The sequence below is a fragment of the Ictalurus punctatus genome, chromosome 23 (genome assembly GCF_001660625.3).
Source record: "Ictalurus punctatus breed USDA103 chromosome 23, Coco_2.0, whole genome shotgun sequence".
Classification (NCBI taxonomy): Eukaryota; Metazoa; Chordata; class Actinopteri; order Siluriformes; family Ictaluridae; genus Ictalurus; species Ictalurus punctatus.
In genome coordinates, this window is record NC_030438.2 from 15,234,082 (window position 1) to 15,255,868 (window position 21,787).

General features: G+C 40.4%; 1 protein-coding gene across 1 annotated transcript in view; it reads left to right on the forward strand.

The window, feature by feature from the left end:
• The window catches only part of zfpm2a (zinc finger protein, FOG family member 2a), a 173,425-nt gene that overhangs the window by 65,022 nt on the left and 86,616 nt on the right, over positions 1-21,787 (forward strand). Inside the window, exon 3 of the mRNA XM_017453833.3 lies at positions 2,939-3,040. Coding sequence (XP_017309322.1) covers positions 2,939-3,040 — 102 coding nt within the window. The remainder of the gene's footprint in view (positions 1-2,938; positions 3,041-21,787) is intronic.

Sequence of the window (21,787 nt, forward strand, 5' to 3'; positions counted from 1 at the left end):
AGAGAGAACAAAATCAGTCATACATCCGTTTTTTAATCTCATCTTTACTTATCATTGCATACCTTTTTTTTTTTTTTTTTTTTTTTTTTTTTTTTTTTTTTTTTTTTTTTTTTTTTTTTTGTAAGGAAGAGAAAAGGTTGCTAAGGAGGAACTATTTTTGTCCTGTTATCTGAAGTTATAGTAGCTATAAACAGTTGTTCCCTTACTTTCTCTAGAAGTTAAAAATACTGTTTTGTTACCAAGAAACAAATTGCAAATATATATATATATAGCCCTGATGATTTTTGACACTGGAGACTCCTTCCACAAATATTAAATAAATATCACCATGTAAACAAATATGTTTTTCTTTCTTAAAGGGTTTTTTTTTTTCTTTTTTTCTTTTTAAATCCATTTATTATTAGCCTTGGATTATATGACGCATCCTTCATATAATTCCTGTGAAAGAGCTGTTAGTATAGAAATGATAACATATCAGAACGAGCACATTAATAATAATAATAAACCCGTGATTTAAATTACATCCAGGACTGCTATCAGAGTTAGAGAAAATCCATCAGTACCTTCTGACCGATCAGATTTGAGGCTTGGTGTAACTGAAATATATAGCATTACAACCAACAAGCATTAACTGAATAAGATGGAAATAAAAGTATTCACACTTTTGGTTACCTTCATGACCCGTTAGCAGGAATAGATAATGCTTTTGTAATAGGAGATATCAGTCCTGAGTTTTAGGAAATGATGATGCGTAGTCATGTAGCTAAATCGCATCACCCCATGGCAAGCATTTTAACAATAAAGCTAAGTGGCAGTCTCTAGAGCGGCCTAATGCAAAGCAACACCTGCATGCCGACCCACACACACACACACACGCGCACACACACAGATCAAACAGTAATAAATAGCCAGTTCTTTCTCCACACCTCCCCATATCCTCCTATACCAGTGGGGTTTCCTTTCTCTTGCTCTCTCCTGGGATCAACATACAGTCACACATCCATGAAACATATTCATTGAGTCACTGGAGATGTCCAGAGCTTTTCTGTGAGACAATAGACTATTTTAAGCTAGAAGACACATTAGCGCAGGTCCCTCAGATATTTCAGAGTGCTTCAGTCTGCGGTGACCGAGTCAACCGAGTTCATTATTCATGTAATGAATATTATGTAAGGAACACTTGGGGGTATGCATTGCTATCCTATAAACTGGATAATTTCCTTAGGACAGCACATCCCGGAATGTTGTATTCTTCTGTTTCTTCTATTAATCAGTGACACTTTTTTTTTTTTGCATCCGTTTATAGTTATTATCCATAATGTTGTGGAACATCTGCGAAACAAGATTGTCACTTATAGCTGCTATAAACATCCCCTCATTGTCCCCTCAGCAGCCTCTTTTCTTTTCTTTTCTTTCTAGAAGTGACCTCATGCTCGACATGTTACAAAGAAACCAGAAAGTCCTCTGTCCTGTCGAGTCGTGGTGGAAAACGTCCCGGCTGTTACGAAGCACTGACACTGGGGACTCCTTCCATAAATATCAAATAAATACCTCCTTACAGAATACTTCACCGTGCCAGTGATTACAGTTGAGGCCATAAGTTTACATACGCCTTTCAGAATCTGAAAAATGATAATAATTTTAAAAAATAATAAGAGGGATCATATCAACAAGAAGGCGTTTTTTTTTTTTTTTTTTTGTTCTGTCCTGAATAAGCAATTTCACATAACAGGTGTTTACATATAGTCCACAAGACACAATAATAACTGAATTCACACAAATGAACCAGTTCAAACGTTTACATGCGTTCATACGTTACATTCTTAATCCTGTGTGTCGTTACCTGGATGATCAGTGACTGTTTTGTTTTGTGATCGTTCTTCACGAGTCCCTTGTTTGTCCTGAGCATTTAAACTGCCCACTGTTCTTCAGAAAAATCCTCCAGGTCCTGCACATTCTTTACTTTTCCGGCATCTTCTCCATATCTGACGCCTTTCCAACAGTGTCTATATGACGTTAAGATCTTTTCACGCTGAGGACGACCGAAGGACTCGTACACGACTATTGCAGACGGTCCAAACATTCACTGATGCTCAAGAAGGCAAAACGATGCATTAAGTGCCAGGGGGGTGTAAACTTTTGAACAGGATGATCGGTGTAAATTGTTATTATGTTTAAAGGACTTGTACTGCCCTTTAGAAGCTACATAAGCTGTTTACGTGTTTCCCAGAAGTTTAAACCAATCATCTTGTTCATTGCGAATTGAAATGAATGTACCTATATATGTGCAGACTTATATATGATTTGTTTAATTGCTTTAAAATAGTGTCAAGTTGATTTTATTTTTTAAGAATAATGCATTCTAGCACGCTTCTAATGAATTGTTCGTGTTTATTTAATTAGTTCATTATATTAAGTAGATTTATGGAAGTGTTGTTTTTTTTTTTTCCTCATAAATTTGACATTTCTTAGAGGTTTGCATTTTCAGAACTAATTAGGTAAAACATTATATAGTAAAACTTTTCAGAATGTACTATGTATTACTTGTACTATCTCCACTTTAACCTGAGAGCATCCAACCATATGTTCACAAATATACATAGAGGAAATCAAAGGGTGGGTGTACTTTTTCCTTTTTTTTTTTTTTTTTTTTTTTTTTTTTACTAACATTTGTGAGTGAAAGAAAATGCACTCTAAAATGACATTTGTTGAACTGTCTTATCCATAGCTCTACCTAAATATGACAAAATTAGTTTTGTCGTCGTTTCAGTTGAATATCTTATGCTCCTTTAAGTAAAATCATGGATTCATGGATTTACTTATCTTAAGTAAAAATCATTAAACGCCATGTCGATTTTCTTATTAGCGTTTCAGAAATGTCTCGGTAGCTGTATTCAAAGGAAATGCATGTAACGTATTGTGTCTTTTAATATTCTAGGAGAAGACACCAGCAACAGAGAGATCGGGGAAACAGACATGGAAGGACAGAATGACAAGACCAGACCTCCCCCTCTGGAAGCAGAAGAGTGGGACGGTCCAAGTAAGTGTCCTGAAAAGACATGATGGTGGACAAAAAGAAAATCGATTTCATCTGCAGTATTGATGCCAATTTCATTCCCACTGCCAATACTAGCCGTGATTGAATTTTTAAAAGCTGTGTATTTAATATGATATATATATATTTTTAAATCATATACAGCATGCATCTATTGTTAAAAGACAACCCACCGTACATTGAAGATTCACTCTAAGCCTGGCGTGCTATTTATTTTTATGCCAGTAGCTATGCTAGCATCAATGAACACAATTTTCTTTTAAATCTTAACATCGCAACATTGACTCAGACTTAAACAAAACAAGAGAACAAACCCAAAGCATGCAGGCTTGAAGGTCGCGGATCATTTCTCTCCCGCTATCTGGCAAGGTTTGGATGACATCAGATTGTCCCTGGCCTTCCTTCAAGCATTTAGCCCATTAGCTAACGGCTAGTAATCACTTGTAAGCAGCCCATTATGACACAGTTTAAATGAATCCATCTGGGATCAGGGGATTTAAGCCATTCAATAGCAGGGCATCTAAAGATATCCTTGACAAGGTAAAACTCTTCAGCAGAAGCTTTTAATGAGTGCTAAAATTAGCCATCTTCAGCTGCACTCATATAACTCGTATGAGCCTTTTAGACAAAATAAAGGAATGAAGTGTCTTAGTAAGGTGTTGGAACGCAGCATAGATTCTACAAGTCTCTGGAACTCTACTGTAACAATGAACAGCATTCTTCCAAAAAAAAAAAAAAAAAAAAAAAAGATTGGATGATAGTGTTCGAGAGAGCACTGTTACTCCAAAATCCTGCATAGGTGTTCAGTTAGGTTTGGACCTAGTGGCTGTGAAGGCCACAGCATATGAGTTACATCATTTTTCCACAAACCAAATCACTCAGTAAAGCCCTCGTTCTTTGTGGATGGGGGCGGGGTCATACTAGAAGAAGCCACGCCCGTCAGGATGTTTCATGACAGGATAAAGTGATCATCCAGAAGAACTTTGTATTGGTTTGCAGTAGTGCTTTATACTAAGGGGACAAGTGGAGCCAAGCCATGCCAGCAAAATAAATAAATGCCCCCCCCTCCACCACCACCACCATTTTTCCCCCCTTTAATTTGTCCTCATCTATAGATGATTATAAAAAGGTCACCAGCAATTCAAGGCTAGTTGAGACTAATTAATCTTGCCGCTAATCTTGAAAACAATTTCACAGAATCTTGACTGTATGAACATTGATCTACCTTTAGTAAAATAACTCATTTCGTATGCCCAGGTGGCTAAATGGAGAGAGGTCTGTAGAAATTCTGACACTAAATGCTCCAGTGATCCAACAAGCGTCCTAAATTGGACTAAATTGCATTTTAAGAGAACCTTGTATAGACCATTGGAATGATGGACTTAAATTAACTTATTATCGCCAATGAATTATAAGAGAAGTTAGCAGGGTTGAATGGAACGGATTAAATGGCTTTGCTCCAAAGCTTTATTGCATGTGTGTGCTTTCATGGACATGGACTGTGCTTCCCCAACAGAAAGCTTACGCACACACAAAAACATATTTATCGTTTCTTCTTGAGGAACCTCATTTTACCATGCAGATTTCCCCCCCTTGCTTTCTCAGAGGTTTTGAAGAAAAAATAGTTCTATCTTGCCCTCCCCCCCACCATATCTTCTTAAAAGTCACTTCATCAAAGTGATGGATAGTACATCGAACAAGATAGCAACAGCAGCAATTATTGCTCGCCATTGGCGTCACGCTGCTGGTCGCACCAAATATCATTCGCCTTTTAATGTATATGACCTCCAGAATTTATTGCAGGTACATACAGTTATAAAGGGGGGGGAAAAAAAGTATATTTTGTCAGGTTTGTGCTGGGAAGCCCCCTGGGGTGTGTATTTGACGCTGACTGTGAATCAGTGTTATCAGCCCCCATCAGATAATGCATTTATCATTAAATTTCACATTTGCATTTCAATCTGAGGAAGGAAATGAGCATTGGCAGCACACGATAAGAGCACAGGCGACGACTGGTAATAAAGCATCACTGCGATCACGCGTCAGGCGAGACTGAGAGGGTCAGGCCCACAACTACCGGGGCCAGCGAGAGGAAAGAGAAAAAGGAGGAAGCATCATGTCCAGAGCAGGGCAGCTGGAAAAACTAGCTTTTCAAAGAAAGACAGATGGATGGGGTGGGTGGGAGTTGGGTAGGTAATAAAGAAAGATGGAACAGAGAGCAGAAGCATAAACTTTGTCTCTTACCGAACAGTTGATTTAGTCTCTTACATAGAGTACATGTTGATGTGTAAGTACATGAGGAGCAGATGGAAATTTATCATGGTTTGAGGCTAGAAAAAAGCGAAGGGAAGAAAAATTGAAATAGGAACATCCAAGTTAGGAATCCGAAAACCTCTGTGATTAGCAGATTTCGTGTCTAGGCTAGTCATTTAGGTTGGTTTTATTCGTAGCTCGCTGGTGGATATAAGTAGACCCAACACACAAGAAAACAAAAAACCATTACTCCTGATGATTTTCTTTTGATATCTATACCCTGTGTTTAAACAATGCATTTGATGCTGATTCGACGCACCCCGAGGCTATAACTATAGCGCAAACTCCTCGTCTCAAATCCAACAGCATGCTGCACTACACACATCGGTCGAAGGCGTGATCTGGCTGACGGTAATTCAGTTTCTACTACGCAGATTAAGTGACATACACGGAGGACTGTAGACCTTTGCAAACCAAGCAAACTGAAGTGCGGTGCAAAGCAATTAAAATGACTCCTGCCAGCATTTCACACTTTTACACTGTGGGGAAATATAGCAGGAGAAAATCAAGACACTAGCCAGACTCAACTAGCAAACAAGAACAAAATAATAATGATAATGTTTCACTTGTAAGGACAAAACACCACATCTCGTAGGTGAAGCAACTTGTTGACATTTGTTCTACGTGTTGTTTATGTACTCGTTTGTTTCCCTTAGTCTGCATGAACGCCCTTAACTAGCTAACTAGCTCGCAATGAATTACTACATGATACTAGTCGATTAGGTTTCCTGGGACTGGGTAGCACGTTGGAGCTTTCATTTGCCAAGTAGGATTTGTCCACCCCTGCAATGGACTGGCACCCTGTCCAGGGTATACCCCGCCTTGTGCCCGATGCTCCCTGGGATAGGCTCTGACCCTGAAAAGGAGTCAGCGGTAGAAGATGGATGGATGGATGGATTTGTCCACCCCTGGGAAGATTGCTTTACTTGTAGTGTAACTCAGTCCACCATTTTTAGGCGGACCTGAGAATGCCTTCGTAGACATCCCCAGTGTTTGAAAACTTCTTTCACTTTCAACCAAATGTATCAAGATCTCAGTGCAGATTGCAAAAATTGCAAGTATGAAAACGTGCTAAGCCTACTCAGACACTATCACATACTGGCCTCGCTTTCCAAAATAGCGCATTCATAAGACGACAGCTTGATTACCAATTTGAACTTGGTTTCTGGCAGTTAGCATAATTGTTACACTGTTATATTTTTCACAAAATGGGTCCAGGGTCTGCAAGCATCTGTACTGTCTGTTATCTCAGCCACAGGGCCAGAGAGTTATTTTAAACTAATTTGTCAAATTCGTTTCAATTTGGACACAGTGATTTCGCTGATAGTGCAGATGCTTGTCCACATTACCGATAACCTTGTCGCATTACCCTGATAAGATCTTGTCTGCATACCCACAACACAACACACACCCCCACCCCCCACCCCCCTTCATCGGCACACATTAGTGCCACAGACCAGCGGAGGATGTTACCTGCCCGCAGTTTTGGTGAGAATAGAATGGAAATGAGACTTTCCATTGTTCCCGAACAGAAAATGGACCTTTCTGCATAGAGGAAATTTCCGAAAATGACAAAATTGTCTTTCACAGAGGAGTACACTGTATGGGCATTCATCTTGGTGCGTAATAACCAAATTTACTTGCACATCGCGTCTCTGCTGAAAGAACATTTCCCCCTTTTCATCTTTCCTATTGTGCTGGAAAAGTCAGATGAGCATGTTATAATTTGAATAAAGTGGAAAATCAGACAATCAAATATGAACATCTGAAATGACATGACTTCCTGTGCAAAGCGATTAAAAGCAAATTTATTTAGTTTGAGACAGTCTATCCTGTTATCGCTCCCTTTTGTGAGCATTCAGATCCCGGAGAGCTTCAGTTCCTTTTGTTATTCCTTGGCTTAAGTTAGACCAGGTGCGATTACGATCGGCAAAAGATAATTCTTAATCACTTTCCAGAAGGCTATCTGAATGGGATGTATAATGGCCATTACATCTAAAAGAGGGAGGCTTTCTTAATGAAGTGACTTTGACCAAGTCCACCTGCTGTGAAGAATCCATTAAAACCCACTCTGCAATTTGTCTTTGGTACTAAAAAAAAAAAAAAAACAACCGAAGCCTCTCATCGCTCTAATTGAACTTCTTCTATAATCACTTTATCATTATAAACACTGTGTTTTCTCTTATGCTTTGAATTCTTCAGGGTTCTCTTCCAGTGTTCTTTCACAGATTACTTCTGTTGCGAAACCATGTAAGATACAGTTCCAAAGGGAATGCCGTTGCTTTGAGAACATCACAGTTATGTGGTGTAGACTCGTAGAACACCCACTTAGCTCTCGCCAGAGATGTTAGCTTATCGACTTGCCAATCTCGCACTCTATTTCGCCTCGTTATGGATGTTTGCAGACTCGTGTATATTAGTGGTGATAGCTTGTACAGCAATTTGCTAATTATCATGGACTTCTTTGATACACATCTTGACATACTCCTCAAGGCAGAAATGAAGTGGGGAAGGGGAGGGTGTTAATGAACTGCTGATCATGCTAATCTCCAATGAAAAGCCCTGAAAGTCAAGTACAGTACAGACATTACACTAATAAAAAAAAATAAATCACTTTGGTCAACTGAATTCCTATTATAAAGTAACAGCAGCAATTTTAAGGTGCATTTAGAAGATCTTGCTTGCTGAATTTGCTTGATTGTTTTGGCCAAACTACTCTATTGCCAGGCAGCACAGAGGTGTGTAGTGGGTAGTGTGGGTAGCCACCAACCACTCCCAGTCCCTGGTTCAAGCCTGAGCTTGGGTTACTGACTGTGCGGAGTGCCTCATGGACTTCCCATGTCCAAGTGGGTTGGATCTGGTTTCTCCAGTTTCTTCCCACCACAGAACACGCGGTGATGGAATGGCTCCACTAAACCGATGCTTGTTGTGAATGAGTGTGTTCACATGGAGTCCTGTGATGGATTGGCATCCACTTTATGTCTAGTGTTCCTGGCCCAGATCAATCGTAAGTCTAAGCATGATAAAGCAGTTTCTAAAGATGAATGAACACACTCTACTGTCAAATCAAATGAGTGCATATTTCACTAAAACCCAGACTAATTGAGAATAAAGAATAAAGAATGGCACACCCTCACTGTGCCATGCAAAAGGATTTGGTATTTTAGGGACAGTTGGATTTAGAAAAATGGCTTTTACGTGTTTCCTTCTCCTAAAAATTAATTTTGAATGGTCAAGGTATCTGGATCATCCAGCAAGCATTGAGTAACCCACACCTAGAGCTTATCACCCCGCAGCCAGATCTCTGAGCCTTACAAACCTCTGAGTTGATGAATCTGTGGCCCATAGAGTCTGTTGGACCTGGCCTGACTCATCTGTATGTGCCAACTGGGCACTAGCCATTGGCTTTGGCCTGCTACAAGGAAAAAAGAGCCAGGGAGTATCCTTGGATTTGCATCCAGTCACTTAGTTCCTACCAATCAGGAAGCATCTACCAGACTAAAAACAAATCCCCCCACTTCTTCCAGTTCTCCGATAAATGTAGTGACCCTTCATCACATACATGCAACAATAGCCACCTCAGCTTTTAACACATACATGTCCTGCTAAGTGAATTTGAGGAGCAGATGGCAGCAATGGTTGCATCAGGTGCCTCCGCAATTGTTTGCGTTCATCTCACTTCTATTTATATCACACCGAAAACAGCCGGGCATAAATATTTGCGGAGAGCCGATGGGACCTTTTGATTTTCGAAAAGGATGATCCACGCGCCAGTTGCTTCATCCCACCCCAGCAACAAACAGATGGCACTTAGAGGGTCGATGCCTCTAGCATGAAATTCATGTTGAGATTTTGGGAGATGACATGATGGGGCAGGAGGACTGGTAGACCTTCCTTTAATTGTGTAGTTCCTCTCGACAGCTAACCCAGCAAGTTGCCAGTTGTCACTAGTTGGTTTTGAGGCAAGTTTTGATCTGTAAGATTTGCCAATGGATTTGCGTCAACAGATGGAATTAAGCGAGCAACTTGAAGGATCTCTCTAGATACCTCTTCAAAAATTCATCTGCTCCATGACCAAAGAAACCCAGAGCCCGGGAAGATTTTTATTTTTTAAATTTTTTTTATTTTAACCCCCTCCCCCATTCTCTATTTGGCTGTTTTTCCCCCCTCTAATTATTCGCAAAAGTCTGTTAAGGCAGGGTGTCATCAGAGGGGAACGTGTGGCCCAGATGCACATTAGAGACTCCTGGAGATGAGGGTGTAAAAAAGGATTTAATGGTAGGATGGATTAGAGAAATCCTTGTAACAATGTTAAATAATTATAGTTCCAGCTGAGATCAAAGCGCCATTGATTGAACCCCTCAAGCCTTTAGCACGTGGAGAGAGCGAGGGACAGAGAGTGACGTGGAGGCGGGGGGAAGAGCATGGAGAACAAGAGAGCGCAAAAAAAGTCTTGGAAAGCGACGATTGGTAAAGTGCCGATCAGCCTGGTCGAGATCCGCACCGACCGAGAGGCCCGACGATAACGCCACAACTCATAAGCGAAGGTTGTCAGAGCCGCTTCCGCTGATACCTAAAGCGTTTTAAGACGACTTATAGACAGGGATTTATAGCCAGGGATTTTAATGTATGCAAAGCGGCAAGTCAGAATGTAGGCTTTCGCTCTGAACTTGTTTATTTCCCGTGTAATCAGGAAGCAGTGACATGGCTCACTGCCACTCATTCACCCAGTGAGAGCATCTCCTTCATGGCTTTCAGTCATCTTTATTTGAAGCTTTCTTGGCCACTCGTGTGAGGATCGGGTTTATTGTGCCAGTTTAGATTGCCATGACAAGAGAGTTTCACATTTACAGTGAATCAGCATACTGTATATGATGTCATGACACAAACTGTCATCTGAATTATAATACTCTCAAGAGGTCTTAAGTGCAACATGCATTAAGCGAAAGCACAACTAATTATGAACGAAAAAAGGATCAAATAAATGCCTTTGAATGCGTTGTATACTTTTACTCATTCTTCTATAAAAAAAAAAAATAACAGGTACTTCCTTCTGGAGAATATTTTTTCCGAGGAGGAAAGACGCACGCGCTCAGAAAATGGCACAGTGTCTGACTGGGGCGATGAAATATGCAACAAGAGATTAGACAAATCACTCGGCTCGCCGTCTTAAAGTGCCCCGATTCAAATTTAGCCACTGATCCGATACACTAAGAGGCTTTAAGAGAAAACTTCATGCTTGTTAGTTACAGAAGCAATCTGAAATACAGCTAATGCACTCTGAAGGCACTAAACGCAGCCGCAATTATAATCGAAACAAAGGTGCTACTATTCTACTTCATCACAAAGCAGTGCATTAAGATACAGTGTGAGCAGCGAACTTTGAAAGCTATTTATAACTAAGGAACTCTGTAGCGCTCTGACTAGTTTTGCTAGCTTTTTACTGGACCAAACAGGCAATGTTACGTCTAGCTTAATTGTTGTGGTCAACAAGGCAGCGTGTGATTAGTTGAAGAGATACACAGCTCCACAGCTAAATACGATGGGGATATTTAACACAGTCGGGTATCTTCAGGGATTTCTGCAGGAGGTTATTGTACTGTGTGATTAGCATCTGGCTAATATTATAGAGAGCTCGCATGTTTGTTTTTTTCTCTTGCTGTGGCTGTTTGAAGATTGGAGTCTGGTTGGTGTTGTAATGGGATGAAGGTTTATAGTGTGTGTTTAGCAATCATGTAGAGATAGAGCAGGGGTGGACACATTAGCCTGGGCTGTTCGTTTTGTATTCACAGCTTCCAGGCAGACAAAAATAGGTTTAACACAAAAAAAAGGAAGAATAAGAAAAACCCTACTCCTTACCGACTTTTGCAAACCAAAAGTTTGCATTTGGTGTATATGAAAGTAGACGATAATATATTTTAAATGGAATGCAAGGACAGAACACCACATCTTACAGCTGAAACTTTGGCCGACGACTTTCTACCTTAAAAACTTTTTTATAAGAGGATAAACTCATAAATGAATCTGTTTTCAAACTCTATATTACTACACTTAACTAGCTAACAAGCTGATCATATCTTATTACAGTATGTTAGCTATCAGTTTTTATTCTAGTCAGTTTTTTGGGGAAGCAAAACAATGGACTGGGCAACACACGTTAGCTTTTTCTTGCCTGATGAGCTAGCTAATGAATGTTTCATTAGTTCCCTGCATACATAGCAGAACATTTTTAGGAGAAGATAGATAAAAACAGGATAAGGTAAACCTAGCAAAGCCAACGTAGCAAAAACCTGAAATTCTCATCAAGTTCACGTTATTTCAATGGAAATTCTGTGCTGTGTTTTTGAAATCAAAATGAGAGATTATACAATTATAAAATAAAGTTCAAGTGTAAAACCTTAACCCTTGAAACTCCCAGGAGCCTTTGGTGGGTCTAGACTTATTTATTCCTCACTGTTGTAATTATATAACATTCCAATAAATGTATTATTATATTTTATTATTCATACTAGGGCTGGGCGATATATATTTATAAGCTATATCATAATAAATGATTAAGCAGTACACTTATCTAAGATATCGTTGTTATAGTAATGTATTTTTTAAAATACATTTTTAAGAATTACAAATTAAATGGTACTGCATGGATGCTGTTGGTTTCACACACACACACACACACACACACACACACACATATATATATATATATATATATATATATATATATATATATATATATATAATCACTTTTTTTAATGCCTACAAAGATTTTAATAAAATATCATCAAACTCAGTTGTTCTCAAATATATGATATTTTTGTCATATTGCCTAGCCCTAATTCATAGTAGTTATCGAACACTATGCTTTAGGATAAATAACTGAATAAAGATGAGACTTTAAGGCAGGAACCATCAACTAGATGCAGACCTAGCCAAGAATTTCAGAACTGCCCTCTCTGGGCTGATTAGTGAAGGAACAACATGGCTTGTTATAAAAAAAGAAAAGACCTCAGCAGAATGAGAAGTATGTGTTTATCTGTTCAGAGACCAAGGCTCTAGTGAACGTGTTAAACAATCGTGAAGTGCCAGTGTGAAATATTACAAACTATAACCAAATCAAACTGATTTATCTAGTTTATAGCTATGAAGTAATATCTCATGGTTAAGCATTAAAAGGTAACGGTTGTCGCCATTCAGTCATGTTAGTTGCTTATCCGGATATTTGGAAGCATGAGGTTCTTAGCTGGATCTCCGGACATTTTATGAGTACTGTATTGTTTTTAACCTGATGTCTATCCCTGACAACGATGATAACCATAGACAAGAATTTGGCAATTTAAAATGATAATTAATCTACAGGGTGACCCAAACGTCTCCATATATAGGGGACTGTGTTTGCCAGCACCACGTCGGTTGTGTCTTCTTCAGTGGACGTTGGTGGACGTCCACTTCTCGGTCGATCCGCAACACTTCCAGTCTTTTTGAATTTGTTATTAAGTTTACAATAGTGTCGTGTGTGATGTGCTCGCCATGTTTACTGTTAAAGTCCATCGCAAACTTGCGACAGCTTCCCGATCCAGCCGTGAGAATGATTTCAATGCGCTCTTCTTTTGTCAAAGGCGTGCTTAAAGGCATTCTGAACTATATATATATATATATATATATATATATATATATATATATATATATATATATATATATATATATATATATATATATATAGTGTGTGAAAAATTTTGGAAGACATTTTGTTAAAGAGACTTTTGGGACACCCTTCAGATGTGTTGCGTTTAACATGTATCTAACTGTAACTCCTACACTCCACCCTACTTCATATATGTCCATGGTATTTAAAAAAAAAAAAAAAAAAACAGATAGGGAGAAAAGGGGAAATTTGAGGACAAATGGAAGAAATGCATTAAAGGAATTTCTCTGTGGCTTTACTAAAAGATGCCTTCGCTGCACTGTGAATAAACACGTTGGGTTATTAATCACCGTTATTATCTTTAACATCTAAATGACAATTGATAATAATAGCAATAATAATCAACAATAAGGAGTAATAATGGTAGACGTGGTTAAGAAGTGTGTGTGTGTGTGTGTGTGTGTGAGTGTGTGTGTGTTGTGGTATTCAATTATGCAGTTTCCATTGGCATATTAATCATCTTTTCACCAAACACGCCGGTGTTAATTAAAGCAAAGCGCGGATAAAGACGTGTTGCCGGATCATCACTCTGTTTATCGCTGCTCACACAGCCGCAGTTAAGTAAATTCAGACCGCAAGAGGAATTTCAATGCCTTGTCCCACCATGTTTGGTAATCTGCATATGCGTGTGTATGTGTGTGTTACTGAATGAAGAAGAAAGAATTTTATTTATTTATTTATTTATTTGTTTATTTATTTATTTATTTATTGTGTGAGCATGTGCAGCTACCTGCTGTGCCGGACGAGTGTGTAAGTAGCTGAGAGAGAATGAACATGGGACCAAAAGCAACGACGAGAGACAGAGCGCAGAGATCATGTTAGTAATTTTTGCATAGTCTAGTGGCAGATCTGGAAAGAGAAGTCCAGCCCACTGGCAGAAAGACGAATTGTGTTGTAATTAGTAGCAGAAGACCGATGAGGCGTTCTGCTCCGTTATCACTCGAGAGAGAGAGAGAAATGGCTCTGAACCCGAGTGTGTGACTCAGCCTGCCTGCTGTCAGAATAAACACAATCTGAAATAGATATTCAGTTTATTGTTTATCTATTTATCATCATTTACACAACCAGAATTCCCAGATATACACTGCAGGGAAGACATCTTGTCTGTTCACATCCTGTTCGCTGATATTCAACATTAGGGAATTAAATGTAGGTGAATTGAGATGAATGGATTTGTTATTGGCCGCCTGTTGAGATTGCTACAGTGCTCGAGAAGTACTCGAAAAGCAGCGCAGTAAGGCTATGACTGCATTCAGGTTTTCAATCCCGCAATATTATCAGATAGATTTTATATCCAGTACCGTACAACAAAATGCAAATCATGTCCAAAATTGAGCTACAATATTCCTGTACAACCTTCTGATTGGTTACTGTGGCAGAATGTGCATTGATTGGTTACAGCAAATTTAGGGGGAGGGCAATGGCACAATCTGGAGGATTGGAGTCCATTCTTTTTGGAAAAAAAAAAAGCTGTATCATTTGCTAGCCAACTAATAACATGCGAGTACACATAACTGCTGATACAACTGAGCAAAATATAGTTATATTTTATATATATTTATAGCAAAATATAGTTAAAGTATAGTAAGAGTTTTACTACTCTCTCTACTCTACTACTACTACTACTATGAGTACTTTGTTCGGTGACAAATAATCCGAGGACGCAAACTAAACTCGAATGCTGTCGCAAACTTAACTCGAAGATGTTAGCCGAAGACTTGCTGCAATAACGCTTTGTTAAGGATATAAATTAGATCAGGATATACTTGTATAGAGCCATTGCAAGATTAAAGCGCTTCTTCCCAGAAATTAAAGTCTTGAGCTATCGAATTTGACCAAAATGCCTTTCCCTAGTAGCTGGACATGGCGGCCATCTCGGCAACATTCCCGAGCAGTTAGTTTCGGTTCTTTTCAGTCATGTTAGGATCGACAAAATGACATTTCAAACACGAATTTGCCTGAAATGGCTGTTAAAATCTGACAAACGGTTTAAATAATGCGAGATATTTGGCACAGCCATTTTCAGGTAAAAAGTGATAAAATCCAGTAGTGTTCTTAATGTGTAAAATTTCATGATCAGGGCATGTCAAAGTGAATTCTTCTGTTTTGATTTGAATAAGTTAGTCAATGATCTAGCATTATTTTTCACAATATTGGAGGTATTGGAATATAAAGTATGACTTTTTTTTTTAGTAAGACAGGAAAGTTGGCTATGGCTGACGGGCCATCAATCACCGAGGTCCGCTTTTTCCAATATCCTCCATAATCGCTCGCCTAGCTAGTTCTTAAATAAGCAAAAAAGGTTACTACACGTTCAAGATTCTACACTTTTTTTTTTTTCTTTTTTTTTTTTTAATCCAAGGCATATCCTCGCTATAGACTAAACCAGAATGTTTGTAAACGTACAGGTTGCGTACATCTGATCAGTGCCAGAGCTTGTTTTAGGTTGCAGTCAACATCAGTATAAAAGACTGAAGCAAACCAACGTGAAATGTTGTTTGTTTTAGTGTCAAACGGACTCCTCCGGTTCTCAACCGGATTAGGTTTAGGTGTATTTTGTTGTATGGTTTTTAACTGTTGGTGGGAAAAACAAAACCGTCTAGCTTCAACTGTAGACTCGCTGACTGAAAAATTCCACTCCCTCTTAAACAAGTTAAATTTACACAATCCTAATCATCATTAGTCTACAGTACAAGAAGATCCATACTGGTAAAATAAGCTTAAACTTAGCAGTAAAGACTGAATGCTAAACTCAATAGGAAGAACAATTTATACAAATAAACATTAATTGAGTAGAACGTAGATTTGGTGATATGAAATGAAATGAAATGGCATTAGTGAATATTTAGAGGTATTTTTGTACTTAACCCCAAGATCACTGAAAGCATTTAGTTTTTTTTTCTAATATTATGGTTAAATAAATGGGATACTAACTTTGTACCAGATGACAGATTTGGCCATTGCACCGAGTTTTAATATTTAATACACAAAAACAACATTTTTTGATTTGCATACTTTTACTTGAATTTGTAGCAATATTCCTTATTTGTAGTCCTAAAATGGGAGAAAGAAGACAATAATGAGCTGCGTGTGTGTGCGCATGTGTGCATGGAGCGCTCGTCTCTTTTCCGTTCCTCTCCATCACACTCTGTCTCTAGTCTTCTCTCCGAGGAGGTGAGTGAAGTGAGGATGATGCACAAAGTCGGTGTAGAGAAGAAAAGAAAGGGTTACAGCTGAAGAGGAGGAGGAATGTGTGGGCATGGAGCTCTCTTCCTCCTTCTCTCTCCCTTTCCATCTCTACCTCCTGACTTTATCGGCGGCTGCACTTACAGGAGATCTTCGTGGTTTGAAGCACCCGGCTGCATCCGCTGTCTTCCGTCTTTCTCGCCACACTCACACTCGACACCCCCTCTCACACACACACACACACACACACACACGCCTGCAGACGCTCACGCACACTATCACGCACTCGTACTAACGTCTTTTTTCCTCGGATATTTATTTATTTATTTATTTTTTGCAGCGTTAGCTCGTTAGGCAGAATGCGGCACAGGAAGCAGAGGCATTTTCGAAGACACGAGAAAGAGAGGGGAAAAGTAGAAAAGAGAGAGGGGGGAAAAAGAAGAAGAAGAAGAAGAAGAAGAAGAAGAAGAAGAGAGAGTAGGAAAAAAAGGTCCACGTAACAATGCCGGGGAAAAATCAGAACATTTTCCAGCGAAAGATGGGCCATTTCCAAATCCTTGTGCCCTATCAGACAAATTAAAGTAAATCAAGCATGAAATGAAGCAGGAGAGCCTGGAGATAAGGCTCCTTTAAGTCGTTTCCAGATTAGGATAGAGAGAGAGAGAGAGAGAGAGAGAGAGAGAGAGGTGCATCTGCTCGCCGCCAGCCGAGGAGGCTAGTTTCCCATTTCACAATAGCAGCCTGTGTATAGGATTACTTTCCCCTGTCAGTGACATGAAGGGAGCAGGGAAAGAAACACACACACACACACACACTCTCTCACAAACACACTGCACTCACGCTCGTGAACATATCCTTAAATGTTTCGTCTCCAACGTTTTCTCCCACGTTTTTTTGGCAGGACATCAGATCGGCGATAGCGTCCGCCGGAGGTTACGGACATTTCGGTTGATATTAGGCAGAGGGTGAAGGAAGACAATCTACAAAGAAAACTAAAAGAAGTCATAATGCGACCTTTTAGTGCACCTCACAATCACGTTCACGGTGCTTTACTACAGCACAACATCCCAAATATGATGGATGTATGCACTTATAGATACTTAAATACAGCCTCATTGCTTCATTTGTCTCACTGAACTACATGTATATAGTGGCGTCCAAACATTTCAGCCCATTACCAACTACTGTTTAAATTCCCTCAAAGTATAATCGGCTCGTAGTTATTTATTTATAAGCACATTTCAGTGCCTAAAGACACTGTACAGATATATCACATAATATAAATGTATGTATAATAATAATAATAATAATAGAATAATATAAAATGCATTGCTTTAGTAGCTTGAAATGCCAAGCATCATCGTCAACAGTGTGGACAGATATGACGTACATCAAAGTCCTTCTAGTAAACTGCGTCCACTTGGCGGCCATTTTGGCTACACAGCATGGCAGTTATTTTCAACTGTTTTCAGTCGTGTGCCAGAAACGGATCTTTCAGACAGATTTGAAATGGTTGTTACAAAACTGGTATAAATAGCATGTGAACCGATGATTTGTCGATGAACAGATACGATTGCAGCAAATACAGATACGAATAGGAGACACACTGTTTGCTTTTTTCTTTGTTTGTGTCACGATTTCCCCTCGCACTAAGCACTGGAGTACGCAGCGCGCTCCGAAGCTCAAAGCACTAGCATGCACTTCAGGGTTTTACAGTGACATTGACATTGACATTGTTTACTTTTGACACACGTGCATTTGTTATGATTTCTGTCCTGTCTCCGCCCCTGTATCGTTATTGGTCGTTTCATGTACGTATCATTATTGTATTCAGCTGTTCTGTGTTTTCCCCCTGATTACGTTTAGTATTTAAACCCCTCATGTCTCATTGTTAATCGCGAAGTAATGTGTGAGTGTTACCACCGTTCCGTGTGTTTCATCTCATGGTTTTTGATCTTGTTTCTTGTTTCTCGTTTCGTGCTTTGCCTTGCCTTGCATGTTTAATGCCCGTTTGCAGATCACCTGACCCGTTGCCTGTTCTGACCTTGCCTGTGTTTCACGATTTGGATTTGATTGCTTATCTCTCATCTAATAAAGCTCTTATCTGCACTTGCATCAGTCTAAGAGGCCCTTTATGAAAGTGAAAAACCAAGGTGGGAGAAGGAGGGGAAATTCTCCCTAATCGAGCCAATAGGGAGTGGCTCAATATTTTGTACGCCATCATGGGGTATGTCAAGGGGGAGCCTTCCAACCAGGCTGGAACCATCTCCCTCCCTCCCTCCCTCCCCCACTGTGCATATCGTCATGCCTGCCGAGGCGATGGAGAATGTCGTTCAGCCTCCCTGCTTGTCTGAGGACGGCGCTCAGCATACCTGTACAGCTGAAGACATTGCTCCGCCTCCCGGTGTGGCCAAGAGCTCCGCTTTTCTTCCCTGCTCCGCCTTGGACATCACTACGCCAGGCTCCGCTTTGGACATCGCTCCACATTCCTACTCCACTGAGGACATCGCTCCGTCTACCTGCTTTGCTGAGGACGTTGAATCTGCCATCCTGCTCCGCTGAGGACGTCGCTCTGCCATCCTGCTCCGCTGAGGACGTCGCTCCCCCGTCATGCTTTGCAGAGAGTATCCCCCCATGCTTTGCAGAGAGCATCGCCCCCCCCCGGCCTCTTGGAGAGCATCGCTCCCCCCCTCTGGCCTAGTGGAGAACTTCACTACTCCCTCTGGCCTCCCGGAGATCTTCGCTCCCCCCTCAGACCTCGCAGAGCGTATCACTCCCCCCTCTAGCTTCATGGGGAACGTAGCTTCCCCCTCGGGCTCTGCCTTGAGCTCTGATCCTCCCACTGACTGCACAGTAGCCATCGCTCTGCATTCATGCCACGCCGGAGATATCACGTCATCTCTCTGCGGTGCGGAAGAGACCCACACCTGAACCTCAGAGAGCACGCCATGTTCCTGTCAGAGGTCCACAAGACAGCCTCCTAAGCCATGTTCCTGGCCGAGGTCGACGAGACGGCCCCCCAAGCCAGGTACCTGTCTGAGGTCGATGGCACGGCCAACCAAGTTCTGCCATCCTGTTTCACTGAGGACGTCGCTCTGCCTTCCTATTCCACTGAAGATGTTGCTCTGCCGTCTTGTTCTGCTGAGGACGTCGCTCTGCCTTCCTGTTTCACTGAGGACGTCTCTCTGGATTCCTGTTCCGCTGAGGACGTCACTCTGCCTTCCTGTTCCATCAAAGCTGATGATCCAGCTTCCCACGCCTGGGTGCTGCTTAGGGACCCTGGCGAACCTGCCCCAGCCTCATGCCTGCTTCTTGGCTCCTTGAGGGGCAATGAGGAGCAATCCTTTCAAAGCACAATGAACTTGCTTTCTGTGTGACAATGCCTGCCTTGGGACCTGAGGGGCTGTGACTACATTTTGCCCAGAGGGCCAGGACCGGCAGGGGAGGGAGTGTTTCGTGGCGCTCCGGAAGTAGCGCCCTTGGGGAGAAGCACTGGCATGCGCTTCTGGGTTTTATAGTGACATTGACATTGTTTACTTTTGACACATGTGCATTTGTTATGATTTCTGTCCTGTCTCCGCCCCTGTATTGGTATTGATTGTTTCCCGTGCGTGGCATCATTGTATTCAGCTGTTCTGTGTCTTCCCCCTGATTTCGTTTAGTATTTAAACCCCTCATGTCTCATTGTTCATCGCGAAGTAATGTGTGAGTGTTACCACCGTACCAAGACTTTGTACATTGTTCCACGTGTTTCTTTTCATGGTTTTTGATCTTGTTTCTCGTTTCGTGCTTTGCCTTGCCTGTTAAATGCCCATTTGCAGATCACCTGAACCGGTGCCTGTTCTGGCCATGCCTGTGTTTCACAATTTGGATTTGTTTGTAATCTCTCGTCTAATAAAGCTCTTAGCTGCACTTGCATCCACCCTAACCTCCATTATGTGACCGTTTGGGATCACGTTGAGACTAGAGGTGTACAGACAGACTAGGGTCCTGTGGAACAAAAAAACAAAGTCACACGAGGGTGAGGTTTTTGCATTCATGTGAGCAAAAGATGATACACTGTAGGAAGCTTACGGAACAAAGAAAGAGCACATTCTGTAACGTGAACGTGCTCCGTAAGCGTTCGTATATTCATCCTTAGTAGCTGCCTGGTCAGGCTCAAAGATTTTTGAATTTAGGCCACCAAATTTGTTTATACTGTATTTTGGGAAACAGATTTGTTAGAAAAATTTGCAAGCAGGTGCAAACAGAAATAATAGTTGCGCGACTGAGATTAAAAAATATTTCTTTTCTTTTTTTTTTAATCTTCCAGTTTAGGCCACGCCTACTTCGATTTTAAATCCAGACACGGATATAAGTACACATACAGATAAACATCACAGTATTTTTCACATTATTGAAGGTATTACAGTATTTATACTACATATACTGTGCAACGACACAAGACAAACATTGTTTTTAATAACTTTAGTAATAAGGTAATGCATGTAGTTAAATAGTAATAAAATTTAAATAAAGGAAAAGGGATGTAGGCAATGATATTAACGCTAAAAGAATGGAGAATAAAAATTACAGTGCATGTATATATAAGGATAAGATAAGTAATGCAACAGTTTTTTTTTTTTTACGGCTCTTGTTTACATTTTTCCGGCCCAGAAATGAGCTCCTCCCTTAAACAGAACAGCTTTTCAGCTGTGCCTCTTTTCCTTAAGAGATAAATCATGAGGCATACCTAGTTTCAACAAAAACAATGGGGTCAGTTGGAGGAAAGGGAAAGGTTTGTTAAAGCATTCATTGCAATTTGCCACACAGGCAGTGGAAGACTCTAAAAATGACAAATTGCTGCTTTAACAAAATGTCATTTTTTTAAAAAGCACCTCTTGATACTGACTCAGTTTGCATGGTCGTCCATGTACTTTGCATTATCATGCTCTGTGTCTCCCTGAATAACTCATATTAATAAAGAAAAATGTTCTAGAAGTATAGTTTGGCAGAAAATAAATGTATTTTTATAAGTGAAGATACCTTTCAGGTACAGCTGTAATTACTCACCATAGACCAGAGTGAATTTTATCACTCTTTCCATTCAACCCAATTTACCTGCTGGACATTGCACAAGGATTAGAAACATATCTAGACCCTTTACACTTTGCCTGCTGGGATTGAAGGTTTTGTATCTCTGCACTTTGAACTCTTCAGAGGTTGCCTAGTGATTAGGAGCATGACCTTGACCTTTCAAGACCCCGCCTTAGGTTTAGCCTGTCTATCAGCCTCATCTCCAGCCGTTTAAAAACTCCTCTCGGAAAAAAGTGGGTTTTTAACGCCGTCCTTATACTAAACTGGATGAGAGGAAGAGAAAGAGAGGAGGAAAAAATCCTTAATCCATCTTATCTGTTGACTGTCAAACTGCTGGGGCTAAGACCTCGTCACAAAAGACAACTAGGTCAGGAGAGACAGGATTGGACTGGAGAGCTGGAGAAGCTGTAATTGGCTGGAGAGGAAGGATGAAGAGAGGCTAATGACATGCT